This window comes from Petaurus breviceps, unplaced genomic scaffold, assembly GCF_028583685.1.
Source record: "Petaurus breviceps papuanus isolate PSGF00001 unplaced genomic scaffold, PetGlider_PUasm1.0 91133, whole genome shotgun sequence".
NCBI lineage: Eukaryota > Metazoa > Chordata > Mammalia > Diprotodontia > Petauridae > Petaurus > Petaurus breviceps.
The window spans coordinates 71,940,254-71,957,543 of NW_027187419.1; the positions used below are offsets into that span (position 1 = coordinate 71,940,254).

Genomic DNA, 17,290 nt, shown 5'->3' on the forward strand with positions numbered 1-17,290 from the left:
TATATATATATATATATATATATATATATATATATATATATATATATCAAGGAGATTTATATTGCCTTGGGGGAGGAGTTTGCTTAAGGGGAAGCTTGCTGACAGGGAGGCTTGCTTGCAGGAAGACTTTCACACCTTTTGGTACTGAGCCAAGTAGGTACTGAGTCATGTGGGTGGTGATGCCTTCTGGCTCTAAGCCTATTAGTCAAAACTACATATATTCTGGGAGGCTGGTACTTTGCTTTGAGGCTCACTCATGGGAAGAATGTTTCTTTGTGATTTGGCCAGACAAGACTCTAGGTAGCCTTTGTTAAGGGGTCCCCTGGCTTTGTGAGCCTGGATGTTGGTGCACCCTGGTCTGGTGATTATGTGTCTATTACTTTGTTTAGACAGAGTGCTGCCTATTGGACTCTTTCTTGGATACTTACTTCTTTCTACTTATCTGTCTGCATTGTTTAATTAAAGTAAGATTTCTGACCCCTTTGAAGCTGTCTTTCCTTTAGAAAAGCAGATCAAAGAACCTGTGCTAGCAGCCCTGCAGTGTGCTGGTGTTATTGCCTTACACATCTACATCATTAACATACAGAGGCTAGGGACTATCTTTTTTTTTATTAATTGTATCTCAGGTGCTTAGCACAATGCCTGGCACATTTGCTGGATTGACTGAAATAGTTTCTAAGGTATGCTACACCTCCAAGGTTCTATGACTCAGTATATGTAGATGATAAAGGCAAAAACTGGTGAATTAAGTGAAAAAACATTTATAAATATGCAAAATGTAGAAAAGTTGTCTGAATGACAGTTCAGCACACTGAATCCACTGGGTACAGTTCAAGAAGCAAAACAGTAAGGGTTAATGAGTGTTAGCAGAAGGAAGGTGCCTAGCGGAATACTATAGGTAAGTACATGACGAAAAACCCCTGACTTCACAATAACTCATGAGAAAAATAGAGGAGGTTTTATTTGATTGAAACCCCAACATGAGCTGTAAATAAATTGTTTAAAAACACTAATACCAATTAATTATAAACCACATTAATAGGAGTAGTCTACTGTACTCTGTCTTGAGCAGACTAAAAGTAGAATAACGTGTTAAATGCTGAGCGCCATATTTTAAAAAAGATATAGGGACAGAACCTTGATTTAATTGGTAAAGGGAGCTGTGAGATGAAGACACTCCTCTCGTCACAGAAAGTTGGTATCTTCTTCAAACCTTACAGTCTCAGAGAGTTACATAGAGCACAAAGAAGTTCAGTCATTTGCCCATGGCCATAGACCCATTTTACATCAAAGATAGGATTTCAACTCAGGTCTTCTTGGCTCCAAGGCCAGCTCTCTATTCATTCTGATGCTTCCCTCATTTTAAGAGGGATGTTGATGCATTGGACAATGTTCAGAAAAGGATAAATTCGAAAATGAGAAGTCTGGAAATTGTCATTTGAGGAATAGCTGAGAGAACTGGAGATATAATGAATTTTAGGTTAGAAGGTATTTTTTTGAGATCAACTGCTCCAATCTTTCTCATTTTGTTGAGGGAAAAATTGGAGTCAGAGAGATTATGTGACTTTGCCCAAGCTTTGAGATGGTAAATATGTGAACTGGGACTTGAATCCAGATTTTTTGATCCAAAGCCCAATGTTTTTTCCACTATGCTTTTTTCCATGGAAAAGTCAGATGAAACATATCACCCATCTTTAAAATCTTTGAAGGGCTATCAAGTAGAATTTTTGTCTACTAGAAAGAACCAGAATCAAAGAATGGGAGTTAAAAGGAGGTAGATAGATTTCATCTCAATAAATGGAAGAAATCCAACATTCAGAGCTGTCCAACAAAGGCAATCAGTTGAGGATCAGAATGGTAAGCTCACCATCACTGGAGATATAGAATATGAGGCTGGAGGTTCAGCTGCTAGGATTATTTTTGCATTGGGATAAAAGTTAAACTAGATAACCTCTAGGACTTCTTCAGATTCTATGACTGTTATTTTTGTCCTTGGCAGTGTCTATCCTCTCCAATATCTGATGTTGTTATTCTTACATATCATGAAAGGAAGCATATTGTGGATAGCAGAGAAATTTTAAAAAGCAAACTGAATGCTGTTATGTTTTCTTAAATGGAAAACACTCTATATGGCAAAAGGACCACCATATGTTCCAATTTGGTTATAACTCAAAGATATGATACTGTATATGGCTCCATATCCTGGGAATTGATTAAATCTAAAAATGTCACACTGCTCTGGTAAATTTTATATTTATGTCTTGGTTGAACATAAAGCTACATTTGAGAAAGTTCTAAGAACTCACTGTGATTTTACCATGGATAAGTTTCAACAAGCTGACAAGAACAATGTAAGCCAGCCCCAAGGTTCCATTACTGAACTTATTACCAAGATGCTACCAGTATTATAATGTATTTTATAAGTTAAAGCCAGTGGAAATGATGATAACTGATTTTCATTTCATTTTCTCATCTGGACATTACCAGATGATCAAATGTTACAAAATCTTGATAATTATTTAAAAAAAAGAAGCAACAAATTCTTGGTATTCATTTTTCTATAGTCTAAAGAGTCACACTTCTCATTTAAGATTGCCCCCTTGAGGGCCCCCTTGATGACTACTGTTGATTTCAAGGCATCACTGATTCCTGTAAATGGCAGTTGGGTCATTAAACTGTGAACTCCTTGTAGGGACCTCTGAATCACCCTCAATGTCTTGCATGGTGTCTTGTGAACAGGAAGTACTCATTAAGTGTTTAGTGAAGGAATGAATGAACAAATGCATCAGGACCAACTGAAATAATTTTTTTTGAAACACTGGCATTGATATGTGATATATTCAAAGATCTGGGTCCACTAATTAGGTTTAAATTAGCTATGATTTCCAATTAAAATTAAATCCATGCAAAACTCTCTGATCTTGCCAAGACATGGCAGTCATTTTATCATACATGGTCTCTTTAGCATGGGGACTCCAGGGAATAGTGGTGACATTTGGGTATTTTATACAGATGTTCAGCAACTACGATGCTCAATGAGTATAAAAAGATGAGGATGATCCCTAAAGGCATTTGAAATATGTTAAAACCCATATATGTATGTTTCATCTGCGTTATATCTTATAATTGCAATGTTAACTCTTCCTCAAAATTATCTGTGAGGGAGAGATTAGTCCAAAATTAAACTCTGAAAGCTGCCTCAGGGTGTGTAATGGCCATTGATAGCCTCATGCTATCACTGGCCTTAACAGAACAAGAGACATCACACCTCACTTTAACATGGCATTAACATGCTCAGCAACACAAATGTGGTACAGTGGATACTGCTCTTTGTACTGCAATACCCAGTTCCTGAGCCCTCCATTCTTTGCCTTCCCAGACAATTCCTGTCACTTAAGACCTCTCCAAGGTTTAAGTAGTTTCTTGTCTGGTGTAATACAAAGAATAGTAATAATCCACACTGATACAAGGCTGCAAAATGCATTATATAAATTCTCTCATTTGAGCTTGCTGTTTCCATTTCATGGGGGAAGAAACTGAGGCTTCACAAGGTTAGGTAACTTGCCAGTGATCACACAGCTTAGTTCAGTGGTGACAGTTTTAAATCCAGGTCTTTCTAAATCTAAGCCCAGCACCATATCTACTATGTCATGCTGCCTCCCATTAGTCAGAGGACCTCAGGTGAGAGTCCTAGCTCTGGCATTTTCTATGTGAGTTCTCTGTAGAAGTGAGTCATCAACTGAATGAACCTGAGCTTCATTGCCTATAAAATGAAGCAGTTGGACTGATGATGCCTCATATACTTCTGTTTTCTAGGAGTGGAAGGACCTTGAGGGTATGGACCATTTTTTTTTGCCTTGAACCCCTAATACCTAATGTATAGTAGGACCTTAATTAATGTTTTTTGAGCTGAATTGAAATTGAATCCTATAAGCACAGAGGTATGATTTAAAGATCCAGAGATCTTTCCAAAGAGGTGTGGAAAGGGAAGAATTCATATTCCCTGCTCACTACCTCATACAATCCTTACTATCAGAGGTTCTTGAGAAAAAAGCTATCAGGTTAAGAAAAAGTTATAAATTTGAGAGTTAGCAACATTTGCACTAGGGTGCAAAGCCGAGGGTCTTCATTAACCACAGCTGCATCCTGAGCTGGCTAAGGAGGTGTAATCACCTTGACTGCAAATGTTCTGCTAATTAAGGAACTTAAAACACAACGGAGCCAGCAGCTATATCTACCTGAATATAGAGACACGGCTACCACGTGAAAAACAGTTACTTAGTGCAACTCTAAACCACAAAGATGCACATATAAAGTATGTGCCTTTCTACCCAATAGAAAAACTAGAGATTTGGCTAATAAAGATGAAGTTTCTTCCTCTGGGTCTTTACCTTGAAAGTGTTTTCACTCCGTGTTGATTGGAAATTAAGAGTATTATGGTGACATCCATCAAAACTTAGGTCTTAAGTTTTTATGGGTCAATGTTGTGACTGGGGGGTGGTTAACAACTATTCTTCCTGTGATGACGTTACATTGTCAGCACAGTTTATTTGCTAAATTCTCAAAGATATTTTTGAGTTTTAAAATTTGTAGTATGGGGAGCTGCCATGGTAGTTTAAAAAGGTAGTTCTTGGTGTATGATTCTTGCCATTGTATGTATCCAGAGGATGCAAAATTCTTACAACCTGCAAAGCCATATACATTTCCTATCACTTTGCTACATGATTTTCATTGATCAGTAAAGGATAGCTTTCTTTTGTTTAAGGAAACCTACAATAGTTTCTTATGGCAATGACCTCATTCTGAATCATTATAAAGCATTGAACTGAAAAAAAATCTACATAATTCAGCCATCTTTTCCATACTACCTTGTCAATGTATTAATGGTTGAATTAAAAAAAAATGTCACCCATAAAAGGCAGTTGGACTACATTCTTGGACCTTAGCTGTCCACAGGTTCTGTCTGTAAGGTAAATCATTATCTCTCACTTTTTTTTTTTGCTTTTTGGAGGGCAATTGGGGTTAAGTGACTTGCCCAAAGTCACATGGCTAGTGTGTCAAGTGTCTGACGTCAAATTTGAACTCAGGTTCTCCTGACTCCAGGGGCGGTGCTCTATTCACTGCGCCACCTAACTGCCCCTATCTCTCACTTTCAACAGATCCAGTGGTATATACCTTTGGTCAGCTTTTACTGTTGCTTTGTGAAATGACCTTTATTTGTTCCAAAAATATTTCTAAAAATTTTTTTTAATCTGCTTAATTTGTGCTCAGAAAATATCGATATAAATTCCCTTTCTCCTTTCTGATGAGGAAGTACTAATCTTTTAAAAAAAAATACTCAGGGGCAGCTAGGTGGTACAGTGAATAGAGTATCGGCCCTGGAGTCAGGAGAACCTGAGTTCAAATCCCGCTTCAGACACTCAACACAAAAACTAGCCGTGTGACCTTGGGCAAGTCACTTAACCCCAATTGCCTTTCCCCCCCAAAAAAGCAAAAAATAAAAAGGGATGGCTAGGTGGCGCAGTGAGTAAAGCGCCAGGCCCAGGGTCAGGAGGACCCGAGTTTGGTTCCAGCCTCAGACACATAACACCCACACACACATACCCACACAAAAAACCTAGCCATGTAACCTTGGGCAAGTTATTTAACCCCAATTGCCCTCCAAAAGGCAAAAAAAAAAAATACTCAGGGAGAAACAAGGGATAAGGAAAGAGGAAAGAAAATGGTTGTGTTCATGAGTGGCCTAAGTAGAAGAGTGAGGAGGCAATTCAAAGAAGTTAAGGGAGAGAAAACAGTAGCTTTCAAGTTGATCTAGGGGTACATAATTGTGTTTGTGTGGGGTCAGCTAAGTGCTGCTGTGGATAGCATTCTGGGTCTGTTTGGGAAGACAGGAGTCTTCCTGAGTTCAAATCTGAACTCAGATACTAGCTGAGTGACCTTGGGAAAATCACTTAACCCTGTTTTTCTCAGTTTCCTCATCTGTAAAATGAGCTGGAGAAGGAAATGGAAAACTACTTCAGTATCTTTGCCAAGAAAACATCAAACGGGGTCAGGAAGAGTTAGTTGGACACAAAAGGAAAAATGACTCACCTCAATTCACTGAGAAGCAGGGTTATGTTATAGAAACATTACTACAAAGCCATTTTAAACTCCTCAGTGGCTAAGTGAACATTTCTCAACTAAAACTTGGCACTTGCTAACGGTGATAATCCCCAAGTTTGCCATTTTGTCATCAACATATAAGTATGACTGTTATTATCATCTTTTCTGGCATGCTGTCTGTTCTCATCAATCAAAATTAGACCATTGGACAAGTGGGCAAAGAGCGTGTCAGTTTCCTTGCCTCTGCCTTTCCCCAGCATTGTGCCAGACATTTGGTAGATGTTAAACATTTGCCAGTTGATGGTGAGACCATTAAAATAATTTAGATTTTGAAGTAGAAAAAGAAGCTCTCTGTAAAAACTCAGGAACAGAAAGGAGTCTTTCTGTTGCTTCCAATGTGCTTCTCTGGCCCAGCCACATAAAATATACATCTCTAATGGCAAAACTCCCCACCAGGAAGACCTTAAGGACTATCTGCTATGAGTTTCCACAGCAGTAATTAGAGGGATATATTATTGCTAATCCTGAACATGCTGGGAGTTGGATTAATTTTGAAAGATAAAATAAAAGTACTGCTGCTATTATAAAAGGCTGTATCTTGGTGCCATTAAACTGAGTGTGGTTCCAAGCAGGGGTGGTAGTATTAATTCTAAAGATGTCTGTACCCCCTGTTGAGACTCCTTTTAGAGAGCCACTGTGGAAACAAGGCAAATGAAGCATCAATGTGCAAATACCATTTAGCAAGTGCCACTAATCTGGGCAAAATCATGCTCCCAGAATTTAGGGAACCAGGTTCAAATTTTAATGCATTTAGCATAAGAACATGCTAGAGAGTCAAAAGGATAATCAGAGTTATCAAATAGGGGCATAGTCTCAGGACAAATTCATTTAGACCAAGGCTTCTTTCCTATTGATAAATCTTACGTATGGCATCATCACCAACTAAGATTTCTCACCCTCTGGCTGCTCGGTAAGGTACAGAAAGTGAAAAAAAGAATTTAAAGGGAAAGTCACAACAAAGTTGACAAAGGTCTTTTAAAAGGAGTCAAGCCATAAAGGAAAGAAAGATAGTGTGTGTATGTACGTATATATGTATGCATGTATGTTCTTATGTTCATCTACCTATGGTTGCCCTACTTTAGACTAGAAACTTCTGGATCTAAGGCTTATTGTCTATATTTGGGCTATATATGATACCCTGTATAGTGTAGCTAAATATGGCTGGCATAGGACCACCTAGCATGGCATGCCCACATCAAAGAATGTTCTGTACTCTCTGAGCAAAGCTGAGTTGCAGTAGCTCAAAAGAAGCGTAAATGGAGGGATGTCTCCACTCCAAATGTTCATATGGACTATTTGTGCCTTGGCTGTGGCAGGGTCTTCTGAGCTCTTATTGGTCTGATCAGCTAGAGTCAGACAGACTGTACCTTGACACCAACACAGTGATGTCATTTTAATCCTCTTCAAGAACAAAGGACAACAACCAACCAGCTAAATATCGACCTAGAACCTAAATAACAGCTTTTTCTTGGACCATTCTATCTTATTCAGATTCTATCTTGTTCTGTCCTATCAGCCCCACCCCCCTCACAAAAAAGGTAGCAAAACTGCAATGACTTTCCATAAAAATGATGTTTTGCCTTGAGTTTTATGTGGTGGGTCTATGTCGTAGTCTCTTCTGTTCACTGTAATGGGTAGAGTGTCAACGCAGGGAAATCAAAGTAAGATTTTTGTGGGTATGCTCATCAAGCTTTCCTGTTCTGCTTCAAAAAGCAACGACACTCTTGCTTGTTACTTAGGTGATGTGACACATTAGCAGAGACAACCAACCAAGACCAGAAGAAGACCAAAAGAATTTTTTGTGAGGAGTATTTGGAAGGGCAGGTAGAATGGTGGTTGTGTGAACATATATGAGAGCGTGTATGTATGTATGGATATGGATATGGAAAAGTGGCTGAAACTGTGGGCTAAATCACTAAGGTACCAAAAATGATATAATACTATAGGGTGGGTGAGAAGCCGACCACCTAAAGCTAAATCAGTGGATATGATTTGAAGCTGAATGGTACTCTGGGCCGAGTTTGGTTCTGACAAAGTCACAGACATAACCTATCTTTCAGGATCTAACTGGTCTCTCTTTGTGTAATCTGGAAGAAGTGATCTTTAAAATGAAAGGCAGGGGCTTCTTCAAATCTAAGCTGTTATCTCACACCTATATTTTAACTGCTTTTGTACTATATGAACTGAGAAACCCGGTCTTATCCCCCTAAGGGAAAAGAGACTTCTCTAGTCGCAGACTGTGCTTCCTTTTTATGGAAATTTTCACCCCAAAGGGCAACTTTCATTACAGATAATGGTGGAGAAGAAAATTATTTATCCCAGGAACCATAACCATTTGTTGAGACTTGTTTAAATGAACCAATCACATACACTACTGGGTATTGTTAGTTCTCACAGGCATTTTGTTATCTTTTTAAAAGGGGGAGGTGGAGGTGAGAAAGCAAGGCTTCTTATTCACTTTCCCTCCAAAGCAACATTAACTTCCTTATGCATGATGAAACAATTACATTAGGTTTAAATTTCTGAGAGGAGGACTTAGGCTGAAAAATATGTGTGTGCATGTATATGTACGAATGCATATATATGTATACACATACATGTATATATACAGTGTGTATGTGTATAAACAGATTCTGGTGAGGCATAAAGCACTTCTCAAGCTAGATTCCTGGCATTTCCACCTCCCACCCCCCTCACTGCAACCTCTTCCATTACTGATGTTAGCACTCAGACGTTTTCCATCTACTCTATCATACATAGGTCACCAAATTTGTTCTTGAGTTCACCTAAAGGCGAAAAAAAAGCACCCACCCATTTCACTTCAAAAGCACATTCAACAAAAGGGAAATCTAACTACGAGTGGATGTTAAATTCCTTCCTGATGGGAATATGGTAACCATTAATTAAATTATAAACAAAGCTACCATTAGAAAGGTCTTTCTTGGTGCTGCCCAATGGTCTCTCTTGCTAGATAGTTATGTTACTGAGACCAATTTTATCATCAGCAATCCATACTAAAAACAGACACAATTTTCCCTATTCATCTTTTGAGGCATACCCTCCCCATGACCCTTCATTTTCACCAACAATTACCATGGCTAGCTGGTTTTAATGTTCAGGTTTTCTTTGTATGGGACATATCTCTGTCTTTTAACGCTAGAGAGGGCTAACAAAATACAGATTCTGATATTTAGTGGAATAAAGAGAATAAAACGACCAACCAGCTTTGCTGAATTTGATTGAGGCTAAGTGCTAGCTGAGCCAAGAAAATACATTCAGTAGTTTAATGATCATGAACCCCACAAAACTTAAATTTTATTAAAAAGATCATATAATTAGGAATGTAAAAACCCTTCCTATAATTTTCTCTAATTATTAATTTAGTTACTGTAAAGTTCATATAAATTAACCAATAATCATTTATTCTTTTAAACATTTTAACCTCATTGTAAATTTTCCAATCTTTTCATCTGTTTTCTATATCAAAAATCAAAGAAATTAGAGTGATGGAAAAGACATGCTGGTCTTGGATCTGAAACTGATTTTGGTAGGCTTTGGAGTTGACATAATCTTGGCCCAGCACTGCACATTTGGGAAAGCTGCCTCAAATTTCCCTCCGTTTTGAACTTTTTTTTTCTTTTCTTACCACTTTCATCTAGCAAGAAATCATCCTGGTAACGGAACTTCTCTGGTCCACATGCAATAAAAATGTCATCGTCACCAAAAAAATCCTGAAGGCACATCACCTACAAGAAAAAAGCATGGCACTCAGCATGGGATCACTCATAACAATAATTATAACAATAAATCCCTGCAAGTCTACATCTGCATAAAACCTTTCCACTTTTAATGAAATCAACAGGGATTCCTCTGCAGAGAAATTTCAAAAGAGTGTTTAAACCATCTGTTACGAGTAAGGAACATGTTACGTTTCAGTTCTGCAGGAAGAGGTGAATAAGGGCTATAGAACCAGTAACTGTCACATTTATTACTTGATGTATCAATAGGCTATGAGGTAAGAGCCCTTTGTTTTCATAATGGAGTAGATTCAGCAACATGTGGGGAATGAGTTCCCTTTCACTCTTTTAAATGTAATACTCCTTGATAGCAGCAAAAAGTCAGCATATGGTTTCAGCAACAAATTTTTTGGGGTGGTTTATTCAATAGTATCCACATGATAATCAGATCATTATGGGTCACTCCTGAAGTACTAGCATACCTACCCTATGGAACTTACCCCGTCTAAGGAAAAACACCTTCATAAGAGAAACAGCATGGACAGATCATGTTACTAACATTAAGATTTTTTAATGGAAAAATATATCAGATATTTTGACCACAGCTATCATATACCCACCGAGCTAGACAAATCTTAAAAGGAAAAAAAAATCATTTTTCTTGAACATTTTACAATGAATCCTTGGATATTTATTTTATTTCTTTTAAATTAAGACATCTGAAAAAGGAGAACTTAAATCTTTCAGGTTCATTTAGTTACTATACTTTCCAGAAATTTTTGCAAACACACTTAGTTGAGGATCACACATCTAGGAGAAAATTAATTCCAAAAGTTCCAAGGTCCAAAAAGCTATAGATGAGTAATTCTTGTTTAGGGGAAATAGTTACAATAAAACAAAAAGAATTTCATTTCAAGGGAGGGACTTCATAATTTTTCGCTTTGTATTCCCTAGCATAATGCCTGGTACACAATAGATATTTGGAATCAGAGGGCCTGGGTTCATATGCCCATAATAACCTAGTTACCTTTAAGTCACTTTGACCCTGTGGATCTCAGTTTTGTTTTGTTTTGTTTAATTCACTTGTAAAATATGAGTCCTGGAATAGGTGACCTCTAAAGTCCCTTCCAGGGTTAGACTGCTGGCCTTGGAGTCAGGAGGACTTATCTTCACAAGTTCAAATCTGTATTCAGACATTACTAGCTGTGTGACCCTGAGCAAGTCACTTAACCCTGTTTGCCTCAGTTTCTTCATCTATAAAGATGGAGAAGGAAATGGCAAACCACTCCAGCACCTTTGCCAAGAAAACCCCAAATGGGGCTGTGAAGAATCAGACGCAACTGAAATAACTGAACAATAATGGCAGTTTTCCTTTCCAACTCTACATTCCAAGATTCTAAGGTTTAAAGACAAGATGCCACTTTCTATAGATACTATGTGTAATAATGACATGCTGTACAAAAGGAACAATGATATTACAAGACATTGGAACTGTTGCTGGTTCTTCTTAAACTATCTCAATGTCATTTTTTTTCACACATTGTCAATGAATGCCTTCAATTATCAGGTTGATGATTCATTTAGGATTATAGGATCATAACTCTAGAGCCGATAGAGTCTTAGAGGTGCTCTGTTTCAACCCTTTCATTTTTTTTCTTTGCTATTTTTTGGAGAGGGGAAGGTCGGGCAATTGGAGTTAAGTGACTTGCCTAAGGTCACACGGCTAGTTTTGTGTTAAGTGTCTGAGGCCAAATTTGAACTCAGGTCCCCCTGACTCCAGGGCCGATACTCTATTCACTATGCCATGTATCCTCCCCTTAACCCTTTCATTTTATAAATGAAGAAAGCTGAGTTTCAGTGACTAAAGGACTTGTCAAAGATCATAAAAATAGCGAAGCATCAGAGGCAGAATTTTAACCCAGATCCTCTGACTCTAATGCTCTTTTCGCTATACCCTGTAAGGTCATTTCCCTCTACATTTAGGCAGTAAAATACAAGCCTTTATGGGGTATGAAATTTTCAACTTGTGGTGACCAGTCCATTCTGCTGTAGTTTTACTTGTGCCATGCATCCTGAGTTTTGTACTTCTGTCCCACCTTGGTCCCTCACTGGGGACAGTGACTTGATGGCAATGTAAGAACAATATCAGAGACTTAATTGGAAGCAGAAGGAACTAAGGCATTGTTCTGACTCCACAAAGACAACAACATTAAAGACGCTGAACAATTTTATTTAAAATAATGTCAAAAATATACAGCTAAATGTTTCTTACAACACCTTAATCATTTATAAACAACTAGATCATGCATTCTGATTTAATTTAGGTACATTCCCATGGTTCCTAATGTGAAGATGGTTTAATTATGCAACATTTTCTACAAAGGACAAGCCTTTCAGCATAATCATTGGATAATAGTATCATGAATCCAGAGCTGAAGGGACCTTAGAGAATACTGAGTAGTTTAATTCCCTCACTTTACAAGTAAGGAAACGTCCCACATTTTAAAATAAAAAAAAATCAAATCCTAACTAGATCAGAGCCAACTCTGCTTTTATTTTATGCTAATGAGAAGTGACCAAAAACTGATTTTAAGATAAGTTCCTAAGAAGGCTTCAAATCAGCTTTTCTCCATCTTCACGGTGAATAAAAATAGAACAAAGAAATTAAATTATGGCAAGAAAAAACTCAAATCAAATGCAAGGAAAACCTTGACATAAATGGTTTTTAAAACTTAGACCATGTTGTATTGCAGATGGAGTCTCCTTAAAATTTAAGAATAGCACAGAATGGTTTGGCTGGTTTATATTTATGTCTAGTTTGTTTTTCTTTAGTGAAAAAGGAACCTTTTTTTTCCCTGGACTTTTGGGCCAAATAAAATGAGCATTTCCATATACAAAGAATAAAAGAAAGGAGGGCTGTATGTGATTCAGATAATCTCTATTACATCCAATTTGCATTTTTCTTTAAGTAAATAATAAATCCACCTTGAAACTTTCAAAGCTGCCCTACTTGTTTGTATTTCCTTCTGGCCTTCCTTCTGTTTCTTTTGTGTATTTAAAAAAAAAAGCTTCAATGACCCTCTCTTTCTTTCTTTCTTTTTTGGCAATCATTATCACTAGCCTATTTTCCTTCCTAACCTTCCCTTCACCAATTAAGAGAAAGAAAAATAAAACCCTTGTGACATATATGCATGGTCAAATAAAACAAATTCTCATACTGTAAATGTCTGCAAATGTGTAATTCATCCTGCACCTTGAGTCTACACCTCTATCAGGAGGTGGGTAGCACACTTCCTCATTGGCCCTCTAGAATCATGGTTGGTCATGGTAGTGAACAAAGTTCTTAAGATTATCCAAGTTGTTTTTCTTCACAATATTGTCTGTTCACTTTACTCTGCATCAGTTCAAACATTTTTTCCTAGGCTTTTCTGAAACCATCTTTAGTCATTTTTTAAGGCACAATAATACAAAGTATCTCAAAAGTTTTAGTGTAGCTCACAGCTCATGACATTAACATATTACAACTTTTTCAGTGATTCCCCAATTCAGAGGTACCCCTTTTTTGGTTTCTAGTTTTTTGCTATAATGATAATAGCTACCACAAATATTCTTGTATATATTCTTGAACATTTTTTTTCTTTCAACAGCTTCAGTTCTGATAGGAATCAGAAAAGTGGAAAAGATGGATTTTACTATCTCAAGAATCATATTATCATGAAAACATAGTACAGTGGAAGCATATAACATGCTACTGTGGAAGAATGCTTGACTCAGAGGTAGGAAAGGGTTGGGTTCAAATTCTGACATTGATACCAGACGCATTACTATGAATGAAGCAAGTCAGTTTTTCATCAGTAATATGCTGATGACCATACCGCTAGTATATTCCCCAAAGTGTCCCTGTGAAGATGTACAAAATGACAAGCCCTTTGTAAACTTTAAAACACTGTATTTTTGTTGTTCATTCTTTCTATTTTTGAATCTTCATGACTCCATTTGGGATTTTCTTGGTAAAGATACTGGAGTGGTTTGCCAATTCCTTCCCCATGAGATATATTAGCTATTGTAAAAGGAAACTAGCAATTGTTCATGAAGAATGATGAAATCTAGCTAGTATATAAATATGAAGATAGTAATTTCCTAGAGTAATGATCTGTGACAATGTTATTTGAGATACAAAAAACCTTTCTGATTTTAACCACATAAACTTGCTGGTTTGTGAACTAGCTAGAAACCCTCTTGACCTTTGCTTTTTCCCCACCTTCCTCCATCCCTTTTAGCCCCTTCACAGATCACTAGCTTTCCACAAGGGAGGATGGGTAAAGGAAGAGAGGACAAAAAAATCTCGTTTCCCAAACTGGTTATTTGTTAGGGAATGACAAGTGCCCTCACAATTTGCTCTGGAAGTCTTGTTCGAGTAAAGTTTGAAAAACAAGGCTCAACTTAGGTTCTGGAATTATCTGTGCATTTCAATTAACAGTTCTTGCCTGTATCCAGTTTACTCTAATAATCCATTGGCTATTATAAAGCCTTTTCAAATCAAATGACACAACATATGTAAGGTTCTTTGCTGACAATACAGGTTAAGAACTTTTCTTAAGCTACTATGTGGCTATCTAAGGAACACCAAGGGTTGGTTATGTCACTATCAGATACTTGTTTTAATGAGTTCTGTTTCAGCATACAGTTTAGTTGTGACTATTTCTGTACCTTAATTGCTGTTTCTTTGCTGATGTGGATGACTCAAATTCTGTTTAAGTGCGAAATCCTATATAGCAGATACTGTCCATTGGGCAGTCAATCTAAGAAGTTGTCCTTTAGGTAAGGTTATTATGTATGCTACCTTTGAATACCTATACCATGTCTAAAGCTGATTAACTCTGACATTTTTCCAAAATGCTGCACTGGCAAATTATTATTTTTAAAATAAAATGTGCTATTTGGTAAAGAATACTTCTGGGCCATTAGTGATTCTGTGGAATGATAGGGTACCTGACCTATCATTTTAATGAAATGTCAACTTCATAGGTGTCAGGTGCAAGAAGCCCTTAGAGGCATTGGGGGCTGGTGGGGAGAGAAGAGCAAAGATGTCAGGTTTGAGCAGAAGGGGGCCTCTCCTATGTGAAGAGGAAAGATTTTAATTTGGATAAGGTGGCCAGACATCTCAGTTTTGACAACTTGTATGTGTGCTAGGTGGGCAACTTGTCCTGTTTTTTGGGGGAAAGGTAGTTTAGAAGTTTTGGTAGAGTTTGGAATGTCTGAGATAGTGAAAAATAAAGAAAATTGATGGAGACGGATAATTATTCAACAAAAGGACTATGTGGAGGGCTGGATAGACCTGAGCTCTCCTCTGCACATCTGTCTGATTCAACAACTTTCACAATGAATTAACCAGTGAATATTGCTCTGTAAAAACAGAAAGGACAGCTTGGAGCCTGAGTGTGTCTGGAGTTGATAATGAAAGGGAAAAATAGAAATCCTCATGTCTAGGCACAGGAAAGGCTTGTGTATTTGGGGGGATGGGATGGAGGTGGCACAGCAATATAGAAGAGGCTAGGCCTGGAAAATCAAGCCCTCATCATCTTGTCACCAATCACACTTTTCTGAATTAGAAGTAGCAGCTGGGGCTTTAAATGTAGCCCCAAGATGTCTCTGAGTGCTTTAAAGTTCTAAACTGAAACTTTCAAGGAAAAGAATATGCCTTAGGGGGGAAAGGTCCCTCCAAATTATTCCCACTTGTCAACTTTTCTCAAGGGCTTCCGCACCTACTTACCCACCCACAGTACAGAGCACACTGTTCTAGAATGTTAATAGATTTATAATACCTATATAATGTTGCCTTAGTTCCACACTAGACTGTTATCTGTGTCTTCTCTAAGCTGCGTATCTTTTCCCAACCTCCCCTACACAGAGGGAGTACTTAATAAACATGTTTTTATTGTGCTATCGTGTTTTTGTCCTTTTGTAGCACTCTGGAAGATCACCTCTAAGTGGCCAAATTCAGTTACTCATCCTTCTTGATCTCCCCAGGGCCATGGTCATGGTTGACCTACCAGGTGATCATATTTATGGAGCATTTACTATGTTCATTACATTCTGCTAGGTACTTTGAGGAGAGAAAGAAAAAGAAGCTGTAATCTTTAAGTGTATTAAGGACAAAGGATTGAACAGCTAGCCTTGGATTAGGACTCAGACTCCCTCAGAGTGACCCATGACCTCTCACCTTATTTTCCAAAGGCTGCTTAATTATTCCTATTTGGCAATTCTTTCCTAATCCCCAAAAAGCTTGCAGCCACTGTTCTTTCTCTTTATTACCTACATTTTCTTCTTTCTCAGTCGGTATCTCCTTCTCAGTTCTGAGATTTCTTTGCCTTCCAAGGTAGTTAATCTGATAAATGCTTTATAATAATGGGTTAATGGCAAAAGGCAACAGGAGCTCTTTAGAGTCCTCTCTCAAGTTCCCAGGCCAGACATGTGCACTATGGTCAGGATCTTGTGGAAACAACAATGATTCTTTAGTACAGGGGTGGGAACCTGTGCCCTTCTGGTGCTCAAGTGCAGCCCTCTGACTGAATCCTAACTTCACAGAACAGATCCCTTTAATAAAAGGATGTATTCTGCAAAACTTGGTCTCAGTCAAAAGTCCACATCCAAGGACCTAGATGAACACATGTGGCCTCAAGGCCATGTAAGAAGGGCTAGATTCGGGCAAACCTAATCCCTTCCCAGCATCTCTTTGGTTTCTGTCAGCATGGAAAGAACTGAATACCTATAACAATATAATTAATACTAAACTCCAAACAGGAGTCATATTTTCCATGAAGATTCCAAAAATCTGGCCTGATAGTAGTTGGATTTAAAACTCCCATGAGACAGAGTACCAAAAAGACAGGGAATGTCACAGTGAGAAGATGGAGGAATAAGAGAGGTGGATCTGAGCCGTAGATGGCAGACACGGCAAAAAGCTGAGTGATGGAGTCATCATCAATGGAGGTCAGCACGCACTGGAGAGAGGCAGGCTGCCGGCCAAACCATAAGGAGCATGTTGTAAGCCAGCAGAGGTGCCAAAACTGCTAGGGTCTGCCAGTGAGAGGTAGAAGCTGGCGGGGGGGAGGCTCCTGGGGGTGGAGTGCTGCCTGGGAGCTAACACTGGTGGGCGGCTGAGAGCAAGTGGGAGTAAATGACGATCTCTAAATCCTGACTCATAAGGTAGACATCTGGGCTCCACGAAGGAGTGTCCTAGCAGCGAGGCTACAGAGATTTTACCCAGTTTCCCAAGTCACAGGCATGAATCGGGAAGGGGGAAGCTTCCTTCCGGGGATAGGCTGGGAAGAATTAAAAAGTGGGTGCTGAGATTGTTTCCATTGTTTTATGTTTCCATTTATGTTCCC

At 38.2% G+C, this 17,290-nt stretch overlaps 1 protein-coding gene across 3 annotated transcripts in view; it reads right to left on the reverse strand.

Moving 5' to 3' along the window:
* DCLK1 (doublecortin like kinase 1) overlaps nucleotides 1-17,290 on the reverse strand; it is a 435,938-nt gene that overhangs the window by 193,862 nt on the left and 224,786 nt on the right. For all 3 annotated transcript variants that reach the window (XM_069080369.1, XM_069080368.1, XM_069080371.1), the window contains exon 4: nucleotides 9,809-9,908. In XM_069080369.1, the coding sequence (XP_068936470.1) occupies nucleotides 9,809-9,908 (100 nt within the window). The remainder of the gene's footprint in view (nucleotides 1-9,808; nucleotides 9,909-17,290) is intronic.